This window comes from Cotesia typhae, unplaced genomic scaffold (assembly GCF_013202065.1).
Source record: "Cotesia typhae breed Kobodo isofemale line unplaced genomic scaffold, CoteBio_Ctyphae contig_22, whole genome shotgun sequence".
In the NCBI taxonomy this organism is placed as follows: Eukaryota; Metazoa; Arthropoda; class Insecta; order Hymenoptera; family Braconidae; genus Cotesia; species Cotesia typhae.
The window spans coordinates 6401888-6426195 of record NW_027423728.1 but is presented as its reverse complement, the minus strand read 5'-3'; the positions used below and the strand labels follow the sequence as shown (position 1 = coordinate 6426195).

At 28.1% G+C, this 24308-nt stretch overlaps 1 protein-coding gene across 3 annotated transcripts in view; it reads left to right on the top strand.

Annotated features, from left to right (window-relative positions):
* Positions 1-1663: 1663 nt before the first annotated feature.
* LOC141524356 (receptor-type guanylate cyclase Gyc76C) overlaps positions 1664-24308 on the top strand; it is a 41862-nt gene continuing 19217 nt past the window's right edge. Inside the window, exons 1-5 of one of the 3 annotated variants that reach the window (XM_074238183.1) lie at positions 1664-2906; positions 12900-13022; positions 16755-16820; positions 18984-19497; positions 23255-23452. In XM_074238183.1, the coding sequence (XP_074094284.1) occupies positions 19024-19497; positions 23255-23452 (672 nt within the window). In that variant the 5' untranslated portion in view covers positions 1664-2906; positions 12900-13022; positions 16755-16820; positions 18984-19023. Of the gene's footprint in view, positions 2907-12899; positions 13023-16754; positions 16821-16911; positions 17347-18983; positions 19498-23254; positions 23453-24308 lie in introns of those variants that run through there. The other 2 variants (XM_074238182.1, XM_074238184.1) reach the window with 2 other exon arrangements.

Genomic DNA, 24308 nt, shown 5'->3' with positions numbered 1-24308 from the left:
AAATCATTTGATATTTGACGTCAGGAGCGATTATCGTATAAACCATTACAGTGTGGATAAACGCCGGTCTCTGGCTCTGCTCTCGGTTTAGCTTCACTTTCTTTGTCGGATGCCCTAAGACAACTATATACTTTACTTACATTTATTACATTTAATACATACACATGAATTAGACACATAGTCTTCATTTATGTGTGTATAGATCCATAAATACACATTTATATTTATATAAAGATATATGGCCGTCTTCAAAAGTGTTGAGAGCGTATATGACGAATAAGTATGCATCTACACTTACTTTATTTGTATTTAATTTGCATGGATAGCGGCGCCGAGACCGGATGTTCAAAATACACACATACTCAAGTTTTTCATCTTTATTATTATTATTTTCTTCAAAGATTAACTTCAAGAATAAAATCTATCAAAAAATTGAGGGAAATACGTGTAAAAAGATGTTTTTTATTAATTTTTTTTTAAGGTATACGGAAAAAAGTAAAATCGTGATTTTAATAATCACTATGTAATATTTATCATTTAAATGTTACAATTTATTCTTTAAATGGAAGAAAATACTATTTCAAACAGTAATATTCGCTTTAATTAATTTTCATTAAAAAAAAAAAATTAAAAAAGACACACAGAAGAAGAAATAATTTAAATAAATCAATTAAATATTTTATAAAGTGTTTTGCGCGCTTTGTCTTAGATAAAATACCTTATTTTGATATTTTCTATCTATCTCTATTGCATATGACAAGACGTCGTGTATTTACACTGCCCGAATAGATAAGATAAAAACTAAAGCCTTATGTTTAACGTCAACTATTTACATTTTTTATATTTAATTCATACAATTGACTTTCTAGTTTTTTTACTCAATTTTTGTTTTAATCTTCTTTGACAAAGATTATTTATAATCTAACTTTGTAATCAGTGAAAGTATTTCTTCAGTAACAATTAATCCTATTCGGTAAATTAACTAAAAAGTGTCTACAATTTTTAGACACGAGTAATGGAAATTTTCAAGGTATTTGTTTTTTTAAATCTCTTTACAAAGTTTAACCTTCACTAAATTTTCTCAACTAATTTCTTCAGTAATTAATTTAATAATTAATAATTCCGATAAATATTTTATATTTTTGTATAAAAATGTTTTCATTATTTCTTCAGTCAAATTTAAGAACATTTAAAAATTAAAAATCCAATTTTTTAAAAATCATCTTTTGGAACTAATTTTTTTGTCAAATATAATTTAAAAATTCTCTAGTGACTGCTAACTTTAATGTCATTAAAAAATAAATATACAAATTAATTAATTAATTATAAACCTACAACTCTAAATTAATATTAACTCGAGTTTCAGCGCCTCTAGTAGCTAAAAGAAGAAATAAAAGATTTTTAATAACACTGAAGTTGACAGACGTTAAAAATTTTTTTAGAATTTTGTAGCAATTAAATAATTAAAAAAAAAATTAATTAAAAAGTTTTACATGTGAAAATTAATAAAAATAACAAGTGAAAATTTTTGTAAGCATTTTTTTATTGTAATTAATTTGTTAAAAAAAATTTTTAAATTAACAGCTGACCGCTAACTTCAGTATTATGATTTTTAATATTTATTTGAGGTTAGAAACTCGAATTTATTATTAATAATTAAATGCTGCGCAAAATTTATTTTCTTCCGAAGAAAACAATCGAAATATCTTAAAAAATCTGATAAATTTATAAAATAAGAAGAATAGCGCACGAATAATTGGGATCTACTGCGTGGATTTGAATCGATCACCGAACTCGCGGCCGAGTATCCCCGAATAGATCCGAGCGAAGATCACCGAACTCAGACGAGGTAAACCGAGCTTTGTATCAGTGTCGTCGCCGTAGTGGTGCGCCCTGAGCGACGATCTGTTGTACTAAAGATCCTAAAAATCATGTGCTGGCTCAGTATCGTCGCGATCCCCGCAATCGCACAGTCAATAAATTGAGGATATATATTTTTGTCGCGTTTTCGTGCAATCCGGATATACTCTGCCGTGGAAAAAATATAAATACGTCCACTTAGATTTAAACATCATTACCTTAAATAAATATTTATCATTTTTGTCATCGATTGTTATTATTATATAATATAAGATATTTATCGGGCAAGTGAGTTTGCTTTTTTGTGACAATTTGTGAGTCTAGATAATTTAAAATTAAAAAAAAAAAAAATTAAACAAGTGAAGAAGAAATATTTAACATTTGATAATTAAATAATTAACAACACATGAAAGAAGAAAAGAAGAAACAATAATTGTTGAGAAAGGGAAGTTGTTTTGACGAATTGGCGCGGAAGTGGGTACGAGTGCTGGGGAAAGGCAACAAAAAAAGAGGGAGATTAAAATAAAATAAATATAAATATATTCATAATATATATATAGGATAATAATAATAAAAAAACAAATAAGGAGTAAAGTGCGTCGTCGATCGCGCGATTTCAACCGTTTCACTTATATCTGCGCTATATTATATATCATTATCTGGATAAGTATGTTTTGTTTTTTACTTTTGCGTACATCGGTGTATAATGGTCATTATAATTGACGAATTTATCAGTACTAGTGACGAAAAGTTTTATTCCAAATAAGTTTTGTGCATGAGTTGAGTAAAATAATAATAATAGTAAAAAAAAAAATATAAAAAAGGAATAGTTATGCGGAATCGATAAGATTCTATTATATGTATTGACAACTGACAGTTTTTTAGTGTCGAGTAGAGGTTAAAGGAACAACAGTGCAAGTTTTTAAAATCTGTATAAATATATATGCATATTTATATCTGTATTTATGTTTGTATAATAATGATGCGCTGAACATCATTCTAATTGTGGATTGGATTACCATGCTGGACGCGGCCACATGTCACAGGTAAGCTTTACTTTTTTTTGACTACCGGTAATTTGGTCATTTTTAAATGACATTAAAGTTAGCTGTAACTTGACAATTTTTTCACTTTTTTTAACAAATAAATTTCTTCCAAAAAATTATTTTTAAAAAATTGCATCTGTAGTTTTTTTTAATTTCTAAATGTCAATTTTTTTTATAAATTTTTTTTTTGCCATAATTTATTCGTTACAAAAATTCTTAAAATTATCAACTATCTGCTAAGTTAATTTTCATTAATTTTTACGGACTGTCTATTCGGACACTGTGAGTTCCGCGTGAGGCTAGCGTGAATATTACAAATTATTTGCCATGCTAAAATTCACGCTACAGTGTCCGAATAGCCTCAGCCTAATTTTTAACTAACAGTATTTTGAGTTTTAGTTTTGATTTTGAAGTCAGCTGATGTTTGAACATTTTTATAACACTGAAGTTGAATGTCATTAAAGTTAGCTGTCACTTGACAATTTTTTATTTTTTTTTAACAAATAAATTTGCTCCCAAAAAATTATTTAAAAAAAATTGTATTTTTAATTTTTTAAAATTTCTAAATGTCAATTTTTTTTCCTTATTTTTTTTTTTGCCATAATTTATTTTTTATAAAATTTTTAAAATTATTAAATATGTGCTACATTAATATTCATTGAAGTCGGCAGATATTAAAAATGTTTTTGGAATTTTATAGCAATTAAATTATTAAAAAGTTTCACATGGGAAAATTAATAAAAATTTTTAGAAGCATTTTTTTTATTGTAATTGTAATGTATAGATATAAAAAATTATAACTGCGATTTTTATTTATAATAAATTGATTTATTATAAAAGTCCCAAAAAGTGTCAAATCTCAGCTGACTTTAATATCATGTAAAATAATTTTATACTGTGAGTAAAAATTTCCAAAAGAATTTTTTTTACTCCAAATTTATTTTTATAATCAACAAATATTTAATTTTCGACTGAATGCGAAATTTAAAATTGTGTAATAATTTTACAATGTGCATATTAAAAATATAATCATAATCAAAGAATACTGTGAGATTCTTGTCAACTTCAGTACAGTGTTTATTGAAAGAAATGGCAGCTTATAGGAAATAGAATAAGTTAATTGTTGAAATTTTTTTTTCTACAATATTTCTTCTATAAAACATCCAACCTTAAAGATTTCTGACATTGCTTGCAATCTTCATTATTTATAAGAAATTCTACAGTTGTAAATTTATAATTAATACATTAAATGAAAAATTAAAAAAAATTTAACAAGAGTCATAAAAACATAACAGTTGTCAGATATTTATTATTATTATATATATAATATTGAATAAACAAAAAATTTGACAATTAGTTCTTTAAGGAAGAAAATCTACTTAAAAAAAAAAAAAAAAAAAAAAATATAATAATAATAATAATAATAAAAAAAAAGGAGTAATAGTTGATAGAAGTAAATGAAAAAATGTTATTAATTGTGTAGTCTACATCAGTCAAATATTTAAATGACTCACGCGCAGTTGAATATTATTAAGTATGACTTGATAATTTTTACAACAAAATAAGTATGCTCATAATATGTATTGTTTATTTATGTACGTGTATACTTACACGTCATACGTATGCAGAATATGTGTTGATTTAATATGTATGTATAAGGTATGTTATTTTATTTTATACTAATGTAGTTAAAGTATATCTTTGATAAATTAATCTATGCGCAGCTGAATTTATTTATCGGGGGCAAAAGCGAGAAAGATGTGTACACATTTTCTGTTGCAATCTTTTATAAAGAGGCTGCACGTGGTCATCGAGTGAGATGGAGAAAGAGCAAGAAGTAATATTTGAAGAAATAAGAATAAGAATAAAAGAAGAGAGTGTAAAAGAGAGAGGATGAAACTGAGCAAAGGGCTATTTGCATGTTCATTAAACGAATGAGTTGCGGTCAGAAACACGTGACACGGATTTACGGTAAAAAAACAACATACTAACGTATTTATATAAAATACATCAGGATTTATTATCTACACATTATACATTTCATATTTTTTCACTAATCCGTCCCAAATTTTTTCGTTTTTTTTTTTTTAATTCGTGCAAATTATATAATTTATGTTTTAGGGTCAGTTTATTTTTTTAAATATTTAACACAATGTGTGAAAATTTATTTCAGCTTCAGAGTCAAACTAAATATACTTACTGATGATTTTTAATAAATTTTTCAAGCTGAAAGATACATTGTTAAGCAATTTTTTAATTGTTTTAATTCAAGATAAGAAGTTCTTGAATCCAAAAAATTTTCTTCGTTCAAAAATGTCTCGTTGATTTTCATCTTGAATCAAGTTAATTTTTTAACAGTATGTAATTGTCCAATTAAAAGAAAAAAGTAATTTAATGATAAAACTTTAAAAATATATGATGAAATTACAAGTAACATAAATAAATTAAGTTATTATTTTTAGAATTACTGCGCACTTTTTTTTATTGATAAATTTGTTAAACGTTCATCAAAAATAGGCCGACAAATAATTTACCAATAAACTAACGAAACAATTTTTTATAATTATATATTCAAAAAAACTGAAATTAAGATTTTGAAAATTTTCTTCATTCCAAATCAAGCAGAGCAAATTTTGAATGTTGTAAAACTTTAGCCAAAAAATTTTTCAGTTAAAAATAATTTAATTAAATAACATAAAAAAAAAAATAGCCCACGTGTAAATAATTATCAAAAAAAGTTCTTGACTGCAGGGTAAATTTTTTTGGCTCAAGAAAATATTAAGGAAGATTGCAAATTTATTGAATTAAGTCAAAAAAAATTTTTCCTTGCTCCAAAATAAATTTTGTCTTCCTTAAAACTTTCTTGATGCAAGTTTTTTGGTTTACTCTACTCTGTTTCGCCGTTTAAAAGCGTGCAAATAGTATTCCATTAAAAACTAGCAAATACACAAGATAAATAAATTATTTTTATCCGTCTCTCGTTCTCAATTTGATAATACGGGTAACTTGAGTTTGGGCGTGATCAACAGTAGCACCCACAGCTATTTACTGCGTACTTAGGAAAGTGTACCGCTTGTTACTTATTACTCAACCACCGTTACTACAGCTTCGTGCCACTAATGATTTCTCTCGACTCAATAAGCACAAGATTGCACTTTAAAAGACTAGATATCATGTGACGATAATCATCATCATTTTCGTCATTATCATCATCATCGTCATCATCATAATCATAGTGATCCTTAAATTTTATTTGTACGAGAGTTAAATTTTCAATTTTAATGACTTACACCAAAACTCCAAAATTAAAGCACGTGAATGAAAATAATTTACTATTTACCGTCTACAACAATAAAAGTAACTTGAGTCAACAAAGTGCATTTGATCGAGTTACTGTCTCAAATTCACCCAACCCAGTCTTGACTACACTAGACGAAGAGAAGCCCAAGTAAATCAGAGATAAAATTTCCACAAATAACATTGTAAAGTCTAAAATATCTATTTTCAAATATATTTATAAAGAAATCATTTTTATTTAAAAATTACGTAAGCTGTTATTAACGATCGAAAATTTTTATCATTTTTTTAAGCAATGTCATTGTTTATCGTAATTTAAAGTACTTTTGTGCTATTAATACAGAACATTTGATGCCGATAAAAAAATCTTTTCTATTATATTTGATTGTTAAAAATTTATATCATTTTTTATAACTGTAATTTTAGTGTTTTTTTAAGATATAAACGTAAATTATTATCGGTAATTTAATTTTTTAGTTTATTTGTAGATTATTTTTGGTCTATTTTTGATGGCAGCGTAGAAAGTTTATCAATAAAAAAGTGCGAAGAAGTTATAAAAATAACAAATGATTTTATTTATGGTACTTGTAATTTTATTGTATATTTTTATAATTTAACTGCTTTTTTTACTTTCTACAATTAGTAGTTCTTATTTATAAAATATTAATTAAGTAATTTAATTAGAAAGAAAAAATCTTGAATCAAGAAAATAATTTTGGAGAATTTTATTTTTAATCAAGTAAAAAAATTTTTATTCAAGTAAAATTTTCGTCATTTAAAAACTTGATTTAAGACAAATAAATTTTTCCACTAAAGATTGAAAATTTTACCAATATTTTTTGCTTGAAAAAATATCAAATGTTTAAACGAAAAGCTCACTTTTAAAATACTTTTACAATTTATTTCAACTAAATACGTACGAAGATTAAATGCCAATATTATCTATCGGTAACGCAATTTATTGTATACCAATATTCGACCTAAAAACCTAGAAAAATGCACATAATTATTTTTTATCCAGCAAAATAAACTTCTCAAACTTATATTAAAGTTACAATTACAATTATTAACTGATAAAAAAATACTATCACCGCTCCAAGGAGAACTTGGTCCTTGACTAAGGATCAATGTGTCGATAAATTTTTTCGAGGTAAACTCTAAACAAATTACAAGTGAATGTAAATTAAATTTTTAGATTTTCTTGTTATAAATATTTTTTTTAAATAAAATAAATTCTATTGGACAGAAGAAAAAAATCTCAGTCCAAGTGAATTTAAAGTGAAAATAAATGCGCTGAAGGAAATACTTAAAAAGAAGCAATCACAAGGTTAAAAAAGAACTTCTTGCAGCTGTTTCAGTGCACTGGGAGCAACCGAGTGCAATGTAAACAGTAAAGGGCTCCGATCGGAACAATGCTTAGGGCCCTGAGCACAAAAGATCGGTTCATAGACAGTAAGCGGGTGAAAGAAATAAGTTTAAAAATTTAAATCTACAACAAAGAATCTTAGTGAGGAACGGTCATAAGAAATAAAACAGCCGGGTTTGGATTTACTTTACTATTCCATATTTATAATTCCATATCCATGCTCGAGATCCGATACCACTTCCAGAGGTTACTTTTATTTGCTGGATACTAGATAAGAAGAACAGAACAGTACCCGCACCTTCTTTATGCAGTATAAGTACACTCTCTTCACTATTATATATCTTCTTGTTCTTCTCTACTATACTTACATTTTACTCTTTATTTATTTTTCTCGGACGAAAATAGCTACTGAATATTACGGCACTTTCCTAAGACTAACAGTGAGAACAGTAAACGGGTAACAGCAATAAGCATGCCGCTGTTTTAGATTATTTTTGTATATTTTGTAAAGTAGATTTTTTTTTTTAATTTGGTTGTCTAAATTTTTATCAAGTACACTCTGATGGGAAAATGAACTTGATTGAAGAGATTAATTTTCAAGCTGAAAATATTTTTTTTAAGAGTTTGATTATTTTCAATCAAGTCAGATTAATTTTTTATCACTAACAATTAGTTGTAAAATTATTTTTTTAATTTAAAAAAAATTTTAAGAAAAATTTATTTAATATTAAAAAAAAAAAATTCTTAGAACAAGAAATTTTTCACTTCATTCATGATATTTACATTTTTAAAATAATTTTTTTGAGTCAAGTTAATTTTTTTTCATCATTTTAGGGATTAATGTTGATCGTAAAAATTTGTAGATCATACAATAAATTTTTTTTTCAACATTTTTCTCTAATAAGTACTAAAAATACTGACCATTAATTTTTTATTCTCTTTAAAGATAAATTACTAAAAACTTTTTTATATCTCCACATAGAAATTTAAGAAAACTACAAAAGAAAATATTAAAAAATATTTCCTCACCAATAATTTATTTGTTTAAAACAAACTAAAAAATTTTTGAATAAAATCATGCGAAAGACCTAATGTAGGAATTTAATTACTCAAAATCAGTCATTAACAATTAAAAATCTAAAAATCCATTATAAAATCGTGCTCATAATACGAAGAACGTAGACTGGGAAGAATGTTTAAAAAAAACCGTATGGAAACATTTAGTGGTAAAAATGAGTGATAAGAGAGTTAAATTTAGATTCTTTAAAGTGAATTAAGTAAGAATTAAACACTAGAGATAAGTCTTAAAGTCTTTTTAACTTATCTTTAGTTGTAAATCGACAACTCTTGACACAGCGATCGATATCTAAACACTGATGTGTAGATAAAAAATTCTTCTGCTGACTTAATTATCATTTAAAGTAAAAATATACATACATACATACATACACATGTATATCTCACGATTACATTAAATCAAACAAAAATATATTCAATTATTAAAGCAACAAAATTATTAAACAATAAATTGTTCGGCGTTAACGAACCTGTCAGTAAACAAAATCCCGTAAAAAAATAAAAAAATAAAGGACTTTGAGTGTAAAATAAGATCCAAGATAAAAAGTGGATGAAAGGGTTGGTTGTGCCCTTTGGGGCCGGTATTCCGGCACCAGAAACCAGAATAAAGATGATACCAGCTTTGGCCCAGGATAAATAAAATCTTAAATAAAAATAAAAGAGTTTAATTTTATTTTTAAACTAAAACAAGAGTAAAGCTCTCTCTACTCACTCATATTATATAAATGATGCTTTTGTCTACCGATTATAACGATGATACACCCTAATATAATTTATTATAATACCAGGCTGTCCAAAATACTTCAACACGCCCACTATTTATTTATATTTTTATTTTTCAATCTAAGCTAATCGTTCTCTTTGATTTTCTTCCCAAGAGAAACTTTGTTAGGCCCGGTATTAAATTTATATTGCTCGTTTTGCATCTTATTATATTGAACTGCCCCTTTTGCTTCAGTCGCTTTTTCTCTCTTTTTTTTTTTTTTCTCTGTAAGATCCATTTTTTTTGTATTGTTATTACTTTTATTATATCATAAGCCATTACTAGTTGCTATATGCACACAGTAGTCTTATAGATATAATATATATAAGAGTATAGACATTTACCTTTTGAATCGGCTTTCTCGATCATGCAGAACCCGAGGGAACTCCAGATTCTTATTAATAATTCAACGCGTAACGCTGAGGTCTACGATCTCACAAACTGATTCGATTCGATGATAAAATACTCCGCTTCAACAGGACACACTGAATCATGGGATTTTAGTTTTAAACTTTTTGATTGCAGATACTGGATTTTAGATTTTTTTTTTTTTTCGTTAAATCTTATTTTTTTATTGCTTTAATTATAATTTCAAACCAATTTTTATTGCCATTCTAATGTTATTCAACGATATTCTGTATTTATAGTCACGTTTCAACAATAGAAATTCTATCTCTCAACTATTAACGCAATTTTATTAACTTGTTGTTAATTTTTTCTCCTAAGAATTTTTTTAAGCCTGACTCAACAATTACATAAATATTTAACAAAAATTCTAGTCTATTTAAATTTGACGCTTCCGAGAACTCAAGCTATTAAGTTTTTACAATCCTAAGTGTCTTGTGACCTCTCGCCACTGCATCAGTTCTAAAAACACTTGTAATTTCAATAAATTGAACTTCTACATGCGAGAAACAGCTAAAACTCGCCATCTAGTGGCAAAGCCAAGAACTAATGGGTTTGGTACCGAATTTTTAGCTCTATTATCCTAAATTGGGTGAAAAAGCAGGAATAACTTTAAAAAATAAGTATTATATTAAGATTAAGAGAAAAAGAGGACTCGATCGAAACCGGTATGGATCATCGATCGAGGACGGAAGAGAAGCGGCGAGAGCCGACGGGATCGCGCGTTCGCACGCTCCGGTGGCCGCGCGAAAATGAATGTAACACTCAAACCTCGTGTGCAATTGAAGAAAGAAAGAAAGAGCGAGTGAGAGTAAGCAATGAAAAGAAATAAAAAAATAAATAAACAAACTAAAAGAACACAAATGTACCTGAAAATAAGCACGAGAAAGATATTCGTCTTGTTTTACTTGTATATATATTGAGAATGGTTCGGTCCAATATATATATATATATATATATATATATATATATATATATATATATATATATATATATATATATGTATATCTTTTATATGTGAAAACATAAAAGAATGGAATGGAAGAGAGCCGGTTAGTCCTACATGGATCCATAGCTTCTTCCTTTCTTCCACTCTTCTTTAATCCTCATCGTCTTTTTCCTGCCGATGTTCTCATGCTCCCGGAATAGCCTTTAATCTCCTTTTTATTTTTGTTTATTTATTTATTTACTATCTTTTTATTCTTGATCGTTTGCTTCCACCTCCGATCCTTTTTCTTATCCCCGGTATTCTTCTTCTTGAGCTTACATTAGTGTATATCTATAGTATACAGTATATAGAACGACTCAACTCCTTTTTCCTGCTCGTTTCGGTTCAGACAAGACTAAAGAAAGAATAAACGGCAATAAGAAATAAAAGAGATGCCCATTGACGGCTCTGATTCTCTCTTTTTTCTTCCTATCCGTTTAGTAACTGAGATGAGAATATGTATACGACCCTTCCGAGTAGAGTTATCCTTTTAGATCATTGACGCGTAAATTTAACACGCGAAATACTGTTTCTTCCTTTACTTTACTTCCTTCTTTCATTTTTTTGCTTGCCAATCCTTATATTTTGTTTTCTTCCTTTTCATAAGCTCAAATTATTAAATCATCGTGTATGATGTAAACGTGACGAATTCAATTTTTAAACCATTAGTCTTTTAACCTTTTTTACGAGCAATTTAATTGTATAATTTTTTTTTTTTTTTTATTTAGAGTAGATCAGATCAGATTTATTACGATTATATATTATTATATCATACACAATACACAAATATATCAATTGAATTTCATTTAACGACATGCAAACAGAATTAAGTTTTCTAAAGTTCATTGAAATCAATTTACGAGTCACTGATTGAGTTATTGTTAACGCTCCAAGTCAAAGATCGGCGGTTGATTTATTAGTTCTAATCAAAAGGCACTTCTCTATTTAGTTAGTGTCAGTTTTATTTTATATCAATCATTTAAACTGACATTTCATTTAAATCTGATTGAGTTTTGATTTTTTTAAATTGATCAATTCCATTTTTTTTTATAATTTAATTATTGATCAATTTAATTTTTACAATAATATACTTCTTGGAAAATTTTTTTATTGGCTTTAAATTTATTTTATGACTCGAAAATTATTTCTATAAATAGCAGGAAGTAACCAAAATATCCACAAGACATAAACATCCTGAAATAATATATTCAACCACAAAAATCCCCAGCGATCTTCATCATCTAATCACATTAAATTTCAATAAAAACAGCCGTTTAAAGAATAAAGAATGATGAAATGATAAATTTATATGGTATTATATCTTAATCTTGATGTTTCCCGAAAAAAAAAATTTAATACAAATATGTATATGAGAAATGATAAAAAAATGTTTACCTACTGTCATGGTGCGTGATTCACTACTTTTATCCGATTAAAAATCAATAACAAACAATAACCGGTGGATCAATGTACGACATGTGACAGTATTATCATTGAGTATATGAGTAAACAAAACAATCATAACTAACGTGTGAATTGTTTATTTGGGAATTACGAACGTCTAAAAGTCGATTAATAGATTTTATATGAATCTAGCTATTTTATATTTTTTCTTGACGAAACTACTAAAAAATTTTCATATTTTTGGAAGATATTTATTTTTTCAGTTTTTTTTTTAAATCATTTTTGAAAGTATGTGAAAACTTGGAAAAACTATATAATTTATGAATATTTGCAATTTTTATGGGTAAAAATTTTTCAGATGCCGTATGAATATTATTTAATTAAAATATAGTAGTAATAATTGTTTTGTTTGACTTTTATGAGTGTTAAAGTGTTTTATATATATTTTTGAGTACGTCAATTCGATAGAAAATAATTAAAATTTTTTATTTAAATTAATTTAAATAATTTAAATTTTCTTCAAAATGGTAGTCTTAGTTCAAGATTTTAGCTCTCGAGTCAAGTTAATTTTTTTATTAGGGTGGAAAAATAATTTTTTGTATCAAATCGATGAAAGTTAAAATTCCAAAAAATTTTTTATTGCAGTATAAATTATTTTATTAATGACTAATCAAAAAAAAATTTATGTTCAAGGTGGCTGCAGTTAGACGTTAAGTCTATTCCAAAGCCAGAAAACAATTGGCCGCGATATGTGCTTGAAATAGCCAAAAGAATCCCATCATCTTCTTGTAGAAGTCAACCTGTCATGTTGTTCAGGTAATTAATATTCAATATATTTATTAAAAAAAAAAAATATCCATCCTTTTATAATTTAAAAAATTATTCGTAAGTGTAATGGTAATAAATAATAAATAACTAACTTGTTATTAAATGAAATTATAAGCAATAAGAGACTTATAAATACATTCTTATCGCGACATACTATTTTAACGACGTTATCTCATTAAATGTCCATCGCACGGAACCGCTAAACATTAATAAGAGAAACTGCATGATTTACGTACACTAACTTTATTAAACAATTTATTTAACATAACATATTCCGTTGAAATACATTAAAAAATTTATGTATAGTACCTATAAATTTTGGTAATTAACAAAAAATAATAAAAATATTTATTTACAAAGTATTATTATTTACAAAACAAACGATAATATTTAAAAACTAACACCAAAGTGTTTAATTATATCGAAAAAACAAACTACTGGAAATATAATTAAATATATATAGACGTATACTAAAAGTGAGTCACTAAAGTCTGGAGTTTCATAACAAGCCACCTGTTGCATCGGCCTCATTTTTTTATTATTATTTTTTCTTACTCTTCTACGGTATTTTATTTTCTTTTCTCTTGACACGTGATGCCAACCACTTAATATCTTTATCCTTAGCTAAGCAATAAGTAAATATGAAATCAGTAAAGTACTATTTTTATAGAGATACAAAAAAAAAAAAACTAATGATTTCTTTGCAATTTAAATTAACTAAGCAAATAATAACGATCCTCGTTTTTTAATTTCTGATATAATGAAATGAGTTGTTAAATAAAAAATCAACAAATAACATTGTCTCTATTACATTAATGCAATAACTAAAATTTATTTGATCAAGCAAAAAAAAAAAATTATTTTTAAGATAACCGGTTTGAAAATTCCTTGTCTAGAATTTTAACTTCTCTGGTCTGATATTGTATTGAATTTCGCGCTTAGTTTTTCCGCCGATCACTCGATTGTGACCTTAACGGATAACGCGGTTTAATGACGATCGCAGGTGTGAAACCACAATTAAAAGTTAAGGTTCAGTATATATTTGCAAAGATTTTATTTTATTTCTTTCCTTTTCTTTGTATATTTCGTTAAGGACGTTCACAAGAAAATCAGTTTTCTTAATCTATCTTTCTAAAATTTTGAATACACATACTTGTTTTTATTTTTTATAGGAAGGAATTTTTTTTAATAGGTGTTGATGTACTAAATTTTAAAATATTCACTGTTAAAGTTTGCACAAACAGAAAAAACAATTTTTTCCGCCAAGATTATTATCACTGCGAATCGACGACAGGTGGCGTGACGGCTAATTTCTAAAAAGGTGGGAAAATTCAAAATTTCAAATCAAAATAATTTTTTTATAAAGAAAATAATTATTAAGAATTCACAACAATACGTAATAAACTGTTGTTAGTACTATAGAGTTCAATGAATCGCATTATTCAAAAAAAAATTATTAAAAGTACGATAAATTTAATTTAGCTCATAAAATTGAAAGCTTTTATTCGAAAACGTTTGTTTGTTTAGTTTAAGCTTATCAGTCTTGTGCAGAAAATAGTTCAGAAACCTAACACGTGAAATCCACGAGTAATCCAAAGAGACAGGGATAAACTAACGTCGAAGACTGCGACCCGAATGTTTGTGTGAATTTCCGCGAAAACGCTTGGCATTATACCAAAATTAATCGCTAGTCGCTTCTCTGCACATTATAAAATGCTTTGATTTGTTTTTCAAACACTGAAGAAGTAAAGAGTACACTGACAAACAAAAAGTTTCTGTTAAAGAGATGGAAGATGGAAAAAGAGGAGAATGCTTGTATTGAGTTTTCTTTACGTACATTCTTGGCAGTTTACCAAACATAAACAATCCGCTGTACTATCATTGTATATACCCACACTATCTTTGTCAAGTTTACTTGATTTGGAATACTCGTGGATAATTAGTAGTGTCTTTATTTTTTAATGAAAAAATTATATGAATAAATACATGGTAATGATCAATGATTTAAAAGTTGGTAATGAACTACATATATTAAAATAATGTGTGACTTAAGTTAAAAAGACAACAACATATACATACATATATACAAGTCACGGAAAATTCTTATGCAAATGTTTAACGTTCTGACGTATGGCATGTTTCCACGTCAAACTCTTTTATATCAACGTGTTATTTATATACTAAATTATCGAAATTAAAACGAAGGATAAATGCTATTGAATATTATTATATACGTCTTAGGATAAATACTTTAATTTATTTTTAATTATATTCTGCTATAAATAATTCGATTGTCCTACAGAAAAATATTTTTTAATTTTATCAACATTGAAATATAGCTGTTGATAACAATCAACGCTATTTTTAGATTGATAATCATGTTATTGATATTCAAAACAATTATTTGCTTAATATATTATAAATACATGTAGTCATTACATACGCTATCAAACATAATCATACATAATCAGACATTGTATATAACGATGTACCGTATTATAAGTAACCAAACATGATCAAATTACATGAACAATTTTCGTAAGCTTCCACAAAATATCAATACCAACAAATTTTTCTTTTGACTTTTTCCTTTACTCCTCTAATCATCCAAAAGTTTCTTTAACGGGAAAAAAAAAAAAATATCATGAAAAAAATCTCAGTTTGCAAAATCAAAAATAGTTTTTTTTTTTTTTTTTTTTTTTTTTTCCTTCTAAAAAAACGTATTGAGAATTAGATACTTCTTAATAATTACTCAGAGCAGAATTTATTAGTTCGGTCTGAAGTTTATTATTAACATATATTTTTTATTTTGATTGTTAATAAATCTCTATGATTTAAAGAAACAGACGGAAGACAAATGATTTGAAAAAATATCTGTTTGAAATTTTAAGCTCAACAACCTTCAATCTCATTAACTAATAGACTACTAGTCTATAAAAAAAAAATAAAATAAAAAAGAATAAGAATAAAAAAAAAAAACGCCAACAGATGTACATAATACGAGTGAAAAAATATGTCAAAAAATAAATTGGACGGAATAGATTTGTCAGAATGTATCCACCTACACATTAGCCACGTGTCTGAGATAAGACGTATTATATATAGTTAACAACTAAAAAAGATAAAGAAAAAGAGCGAGAAGGAAATAAATCGAAAAGGAAGAAACAGAACGAGAGAGGAATAAAAAGAGATTCCCAGTTAGGTGCTCGAGGTCGCAAATTGGTCACGGCACGTTTTAGTCGTCCGATCTGGGAACCGAGAACCGAGGAATAGGATCGCCTTAGCATATAGTCGTTTGGCAAATAAGGGCGTGACCACGATGCCTGCTTACACGCCCGTCATCTTAATTACCGATCTAATTGCAACAAAAATGATCGCCATGTGCGTGTGTGTGTGTGTGTGTGTGTTCAAACGTCTTTCCTAATATAACTCTATATCTAACGTATAAAGTCAAACTTTAACACACAATCACACGCTTGATACTCACATATGAGCACATGTGTACTTACATCATTACATCTACAAACATTCGTACATCCTACTTGTTTTTTAAAACTTGTACTATGTACACTTGACTCTCAAACCTTATCACCGTTAAATCGTCACATGTTTGCTTACTTAATTGTAATTTTAATTAAAATTATATTTTTTTTTATTGTTATATTATATTGTATTAAATTACATTGCCAGTGTCTATAATATTTTACAAAATATTTTCAGTTATTTTTGCGGAGATAAATTTTTGTCAACAGAGCTAAATATGTTTGGAGATTAAATAGAGTAATCGTAAGTACTGCAGAAGTGGAAAATTAGTAAATATTTTTTAGTGCAAAAGTTATAGCAATAACAATAACAATTATAGAGGTGGTCATTAACTTGTCACCTGCGGTACGTAAATTAAAACGAGTAATTACGTAATGTAACACTTGTATTTACTGGGATCTATTAATAATACTTAATATATAATGTTAGATGTTAGTATAGGGTCTGCTGGGTGTAAGTATATATAACTTAGACAAAAGGGGCTGGTTCAAGGTTAACTGTTTATCTTAAGTTAACAACTTACATATTCATACATATAACTCACATCCATTTTACGCACGCTAATACCATGTAGTCAGTCCTTAAATAAACATTCGGGTGCTCTATTTACCGATTAGATGTAATTACTATTCATTCAACCAGCCTTCCTTCGAAAAATATTACTAATTTATACTGTTTCAACAAAGAAAGTGAAGTTATTTCAGTCGCTGAATGAATATTATCAACTTATAAAAATTTTATCAATGTGTGAGGTTAATATCGTATATTTGTAAGTGTAATTTAAAATTTTTTTATTTTATGGCAATTCTAATTGATATTTTTTGTAGTAAATTTCATATTATTTCTTATAAAAGTTTGTTTTTGTATGATATAAGAATTCATATATAATTAATAGGCGCTTTCGCCATATTTAATCTCTGTTAAGATAAAGTTGTGTTTTAATATGTAATTTTTTAATAGTTTAGCTTAATAACTATATAAATTTATTTAAAAAATCTAAACTCACAATAAAATGATAGAAATAAATCTTTTGATAAAATTGTAACACCTCCCTCTCGGGTTCTCAAAAATGTAATGTTCCATTTAAAAAAAAAAAAAAAAAAAAAAAAAAAAAAAAAAAATGATAATCAAGCGAGTTTTAAAAATTTATAAGATAACCGTGCAAAAATGTTTAACCATTGAATGTACTGTATATTTTATAAATATAGCAACGATCATCAATCATATCACTTTTAATTTCATTTCACACTTGGATCAGTTGGTGTTTGGTGTATTGAACTAGTGCGTGACTTGGGATTTATTATTACTGATTACTTATTACTTATTGCTATTTATATCTTGAAGTATCTGTAGATACACATATGTATATACTTAGTGTATAATTGTGTGTGTATGTGTGTGTGTGTGTGTGTGTGTGTGTGTGTAGTACGACTGTGTGATAAAATAAACAGTTGATTTTTTGTAGGCTTTTAATGGCAGCACGCCAAAAAAAATTGCTAAACATATGTCATTATATCAATAATAAAAGTCTTTACAAATGTTCGTACAGAATTACAGACAACGATATTAATTTTAGCTCATTATTAATAATATTTGATTTTTTTTCAAGTGATTTTCCAACAAAAAATTTAATATAATTCTATCGAGAGTAATGGGTAATTGTTGGTGATTCATATTTGACTATTCTGATGAATGTTAAACTAATACTTGGAATTTGATACAATAAACGAATCATAGTTCATCTAAATTATAGAAATTGTGATAGTTATTTATAGCTTTAAATTGAATTAGTACCTATATGAAAGCCTAAATTTAGAACATCGGAACATTTCAAAAGCCGATATCATTGGTTGACGATGTAGTTAATTTGGTAATCGAGTTTTTGATAACATAACAGATAACTATAATTGGTCTAGGTAAAAACTAACAACTAGGAAATACAAAATTCCTAAGAGAATACAATATAATTACTCAAGTTCACGTAAGAAATGATTTATGATTTTCTTAATAAGTATATAGGCTTCAAGTTAAGCGAATAAACGAACACTAGAGAGTAACAAAAAAAAAAAAAACTATGAATATAATTTATGTTTATAATATATAAAGGCAAAACAGTAATCATTATTAACTAAATATAAAGGACAAATCAGTTAAGTAATCCACAGTTCAATGTCGATAATAACAATAATTATATTATTCTGACAGAACACAAATTTTAGTTTAGTTAGTAGGATTTTTTAGCTTATAAGGTGATGAGGTTTTTAACAAATAAATTGCTACTTAAAAAAAAAAATATCGAGTTCTTTAAGATAGCGAAAATATTTTTAATTCTTTAGAATTGTTTTTAGATAAAGATATGAAGTTTCCACCCAATAATCGTTGCAATAATAATCTTAAATGTTTCAGGTGAGCAGAAGGGAGGCGCTGACCGGTGGCGGCGGCGGCCATGCGCCCCGGCCCGCCATCACCGAGCCGCCGCAGGCCTCCCCGTCGCCAGAAGCATTTGCCTGACTACTCAAGGACCCATCATCATCATCATCACCGTCATCACAATCGTCATCACCACTACTATCAGCATCATCAGCACCGCCTTCAAATATCAGGTGCTCGCCAAAGTGCAAGAGCGATCTTGCTTCTGCTGCTGCTGCTGGTCTTCGATTCTTGCGTCGCCCAAGTGGAGACGGATGTCGTGGGGGACAAGGCGCTCTTCCAGAACAATACCCTGGCGCCCCTATCTGTGTCCACCAGCTCGAGTTCTTCTGGCCTGTCTCTGCAGTCCGATGCTCCAGTTACCAGCAGAAGACTCGCCAGTCGAAAGCCGCAGAATCTTACCGTCGGGTATCTTACTGCCATCAAGGGTGGTCTCAAAGACAGACAGGGGCTGGCAATATCTGGAGCTATGTCTATGGCTATTGATGAGGTATCGTTCTAATTTTCTTTTGTTTTTTGCTATTAATTTTGTTCACACCAAACGAGAAATTTATTTATACGAAATTTTTAAAACTTTGGGTATATCCTTCTGAAAATGATATTGAGAAAAACAAAATGTTGCCCGTATATTAGGCCTAGAAATTTATTCAATCTAGAAAACTTTAATTTAAGACGAATTCCAACAGGTTATGAGCCCAGTCATCTTCTAATTGAAAAATGTCAATAAAAATGACAGAAAATATGAGAAGTAACCTGAAAAATACTTAAAGTTCTCTTTCTTCGGGCTCGGTACTTCCGTGAGAAAAAAAAATTGGCACCGTACTCAGCGGGAGAGGGCAGTGTTGATTTAAACATAAAAGTTAAAGTAAAAAGATTTTTAATCAATATAATTTAAGTAGCCAACAGCTTGAGAAACAGAGAACCTTGTAGTGAGTGGTATCGGTGGGATCGGTGTTCGGGAAGCGGCAAAAACCAAAGAGACCTTTACTTGGGCTTCCTTTTATTTTAATTCCGAGCTTCTGCAGCTCTTCCTTACGTGATTTAACTTCTTTTTATCCTCTTTCCTCTCCTCTTTAACTTACTTATTTTTCTCGGTCTTGTTTTTATTCTCGTGCTGGTCCGCCCACGCCCGAAACCCCAAGACCGTGAGAAGAAATCGGTCCTGAGACTGAGACCGAGATCAGGAACCCTACCAACTACCAACCCATACTTCTATCATATATACATACTGAATACTGAATACCTTTTACTCAGTTGATGATTCGCCAAGCTGCACGCATGCCCCCTGGCTCGTTCCCACTCTTCACTGACACGTTCTTTATCTTATTCATTTTCGTTTATATTAATGCGTGGTCTACCCTCCAAAAAATATAATAATAAACTCATAATATCCCCCAACTCTATAAATAGAATTGATACACTTAACTCAGCTTCTTCTTTTTCTTCTTCTTATTTTCATTCTCATTCTCATTCTCATTCTTTTGATCAATCTTCACCTATCCGATGTTCTCCACTCCACATTTTGCCAATAAACTTTATCGCTGGCTCGTAAATATTTAAGCAAATAAACAAATAAAAATGTTGTTAAATATTGAGGAAAATCATTGAACCTTGGCTTGCCTCTGGTATTGCTATTGGTATTTGTCTAACCAGCTGTCTTGACTATATTAGTCGCAATTCAACCTTGGCACTGACAGACAACACTCGTGACGATCAACTTTTATTTATATACCTCATTATACAATCGACTCGTTTGTCTCAAAAAAAATAAACAATATTTTTCTATATTTAACTTCACAAGTCACTGCTATGATACTTTAGTTTTAATAACTTTCGATCTTTATTTGCTTTAGAATATTATGTTGTAGAAAATCAGCTCAGCATTTTGCTATATGTTATTACTTGTATAAAAAAATCATTTGAGTGTTTTGCAAAACTGCATATTTTTTTGCGCTTTACTGAGCTACATATTTTTCTACGTTGGGGTAAAAATCAGCTCATTATCTTGCTATAAGCTGTATATTTTCTTAGGTTGATAAAAAAAATGTCAGCGTTTTACTAAACTCCATATTTATCGCGTAATAACATAGGGATTTTTATAATTTAATAAGCTTCATTAACTGTTAATAAATTATTTCTTCACCATTGAATGATTTAATAAATATTTATTAACAGTTTATGAATCATTTATTACATTAAATTTATTAACAGTCAATGAATATTTGTTTTGATCCTTGAGTAAAATGTGAGTATAAAAATTCTACTTTGATTTTTTATCACTTCATAATTTCAATAGATGGTAGAATTTCATTAGATCAGGTAGATTAGCACTTTTTTTATAGAAAAACGCTAAAAAATTTTTCTAAAAGTTGTTTCCAAATAAATAATAAATTTATTACCAGTTAATAAATTTTTTTTATTCAGTGCGTTAGTGTGAAGATCAGGTTAACATCTTGAGGGGCTATATATATTGCGCATTTATATAAATTCAAAAAAATTCAAGGGCCCGATTATTAATAAAAACGATTTTTTTTATTTATTTACAAAAGAAAAAACTCTAAACAAAAAAACCTAGATTGAAGAATTTCTCAGTTCATATGAATTTATGATTAACTTGAAAAAAATTTAATTAATGCTCTAAAAAATTAACATTAATCATAATCATAAATAAAACAAAACAAAGAACAAAAGGATAGTTGAGGTAAAAAAAATAAATAACTTAGTACCACATGTAATCTTAGTGGATAATAATCACCACATTGACTTTAATACAACATCTGTTGTTAAGGATTGTCATTGCAATCGATGACATTCCTCTTGTGGCAAAGTGTCATCAACATTCCGTGCATCTTATTTTTTTAATATTCCGAAGTTTTAAATTTAAATATCCATCTCCGTACTTTATTTTACGCGTCTTTATCTTACATAATTATTAAATAAATGGCTTAAATCTAAAAGTTTAATAAAAATGGAATTTATTGTAATTTTTTTTTTTTTTTGAAGCAACATTTAAAAATCCGGGTTTTCATTCTTATTTAGCTTTATCTTCTCAAGTAATTTCCTGTTGGAGGTAAGGCACGAGAGTACAGAATCAGAAAGCCGCGAAATGTAAATTGCATCGGTCGTGTGAGAACGTAACAAGCGAGTCTTGTGTATACCGCCAAAGCCCAGAGATAAAAGAGAGAGGGTGGAAAGAGGGAGGAGGATGGAGGATCGAGCAGCAGGGGACGAGGGGGAAAATGATAAAATTTAGCGGGAGAGAGGGCAGAAAAGGGCTTACCGCCAAAGAATATGAGTAACACAGAGAAAGAAAGAAATAAAAAAATATTATTTGTTGGAATTCGGATTTGCATAATAATCGACCGGTAGTGATATCTATGCACGAGCCGGACGTAACGGGTGAGCCCAAGGGAAAGTACACTCGGCATTTGTGTCGACATCATTTTAAACTCTATCCGTGTTATGTATTTAATAGTACCGATAGTTCTGTTAAAACTTATTGCTTTCAGGAATTCAAACTTTTCAATTTGATTTTTCAAGAACTTTGAGGTTTAGAAATTTTTTTTGTGCACAAATGTTTGAATGATTATTTTTAAAAAACATACAGAAGATTTACTTGGTTCAAAATAAGAAAATTTTTTTATTTTTAATGGAGCAGAAAAATTATTTAATGAAGATATTTCTTTTAAATCTTAAGAAAATTTTGTTCGTTTTAAATTAATTTTTTAAATTAATAAAATTCTTAAAAATGATCTCAATTAAAGATTTCTTCTCTTAAATCAAGTTAATTTTTCCATCCAATTAATTTCAATAAAATTTATTATTATCTATTTTTATGTCAGATAAAAATAGTCCATATTACAATTCACCCTTTTATTAACTCTTACACTTATATTTATTATACATTTTTGTAGTATATATTTAATAATGTAGAAAGACGTCTAAGTATATAGCGTGGGGCACGTATGGCACGCGGACCATTTGCATGCCCCTTGCGTATGCTCAGGTTTAACACATTTTATTCCCATTAAATTACATAATACGCGAGTCTGAGTGAAGGCAGTGCGTGTCGCATAATGTTAGACAGGGGACGGCCGCGAATATTTTAAAATAGAATGCTGTTTTTATTTTTTTCGGCTTTCGGCTTCCATCTCACAAGACCAAACTTTAATAAATTATAAAATTAATCATATATTATCAATCAGTTAACTAATGAGTTTATTTATTTTTTTTTTTTTTTTTTTCAGATTAACAATGATCCAAACCTCTTACCAAATATCAAATTGGTGATGCGATGGAACGACACAAAGGGAGAAACCGTTGAGGCAACAAAGGCGATGATCGACATGATTTGCGAGGGAGTTGCGGCTTTTTTTGGACCCGAAGGAAATTGCTTCGTTGAAGCAATAGCTGCTCAGTCTAGGAACATTCCTATGATTAGTTATGTAAGTTATTATCAATTACATTCATTTATTATTATTATTATTATTATCTCGTGAAATATTGACATTTTTAAAGATACAAGCTCATCTCGATGTTACACTCATCGAGACCTTTCATTTGAGTACCCACATCAATTTTTCATATATTTTATATATATATATATATATATATATATATATATATATATATATATATATATATATATATATATATGAAAAATATATGAAAATGCATGTGGGTACTCAAATGAAAGCTCTTGATGAGTATAATATCGAGATGAGCTTGTATCTTTAAAAATGTCAATAGTTCAAAAAGTACACATAGGTTGCTAGTTATTAATTAATTAATTAATTAATAATCAGACTCGTCCGTAAGTAGGGCAAGCAATAAATGGTAAATAATCATTTACCAAATCCAGAAGTCGTTACTGATTGAGTTATGGTATGAAATATCGAAAATTATAAGAATAAGAATTAAGGAGTTAAAATAAACCTCCCACGGCCCCGTGATACGAATATATATAAATATATAAATATGATATCGCCCTTGTGGATCCAATGAAATGGTTCGGTTGGGTGCAAACCAGTTTCCCTCAAGTTTGTATAAAGCGGCCAGAATTAATGGCTCGACCGATGTAACGCCATTAATCGGCAACCCGATGAAAAGAAAATAAAAAAAGATTAAAGATTGTATGATGTTTAAAGGGAGTTAAAAAAGGTTTGTACCGGCTAAAGGCGGAAGGAGAGTTATTTCAAGTTTAACATGATAAAAGAAGGACTTAAATTTGTCCCATGATAAATAATCTTATAACATTATTTTTATTTTTTTGGATTACCTACACCTGCGACGCCAGTAATA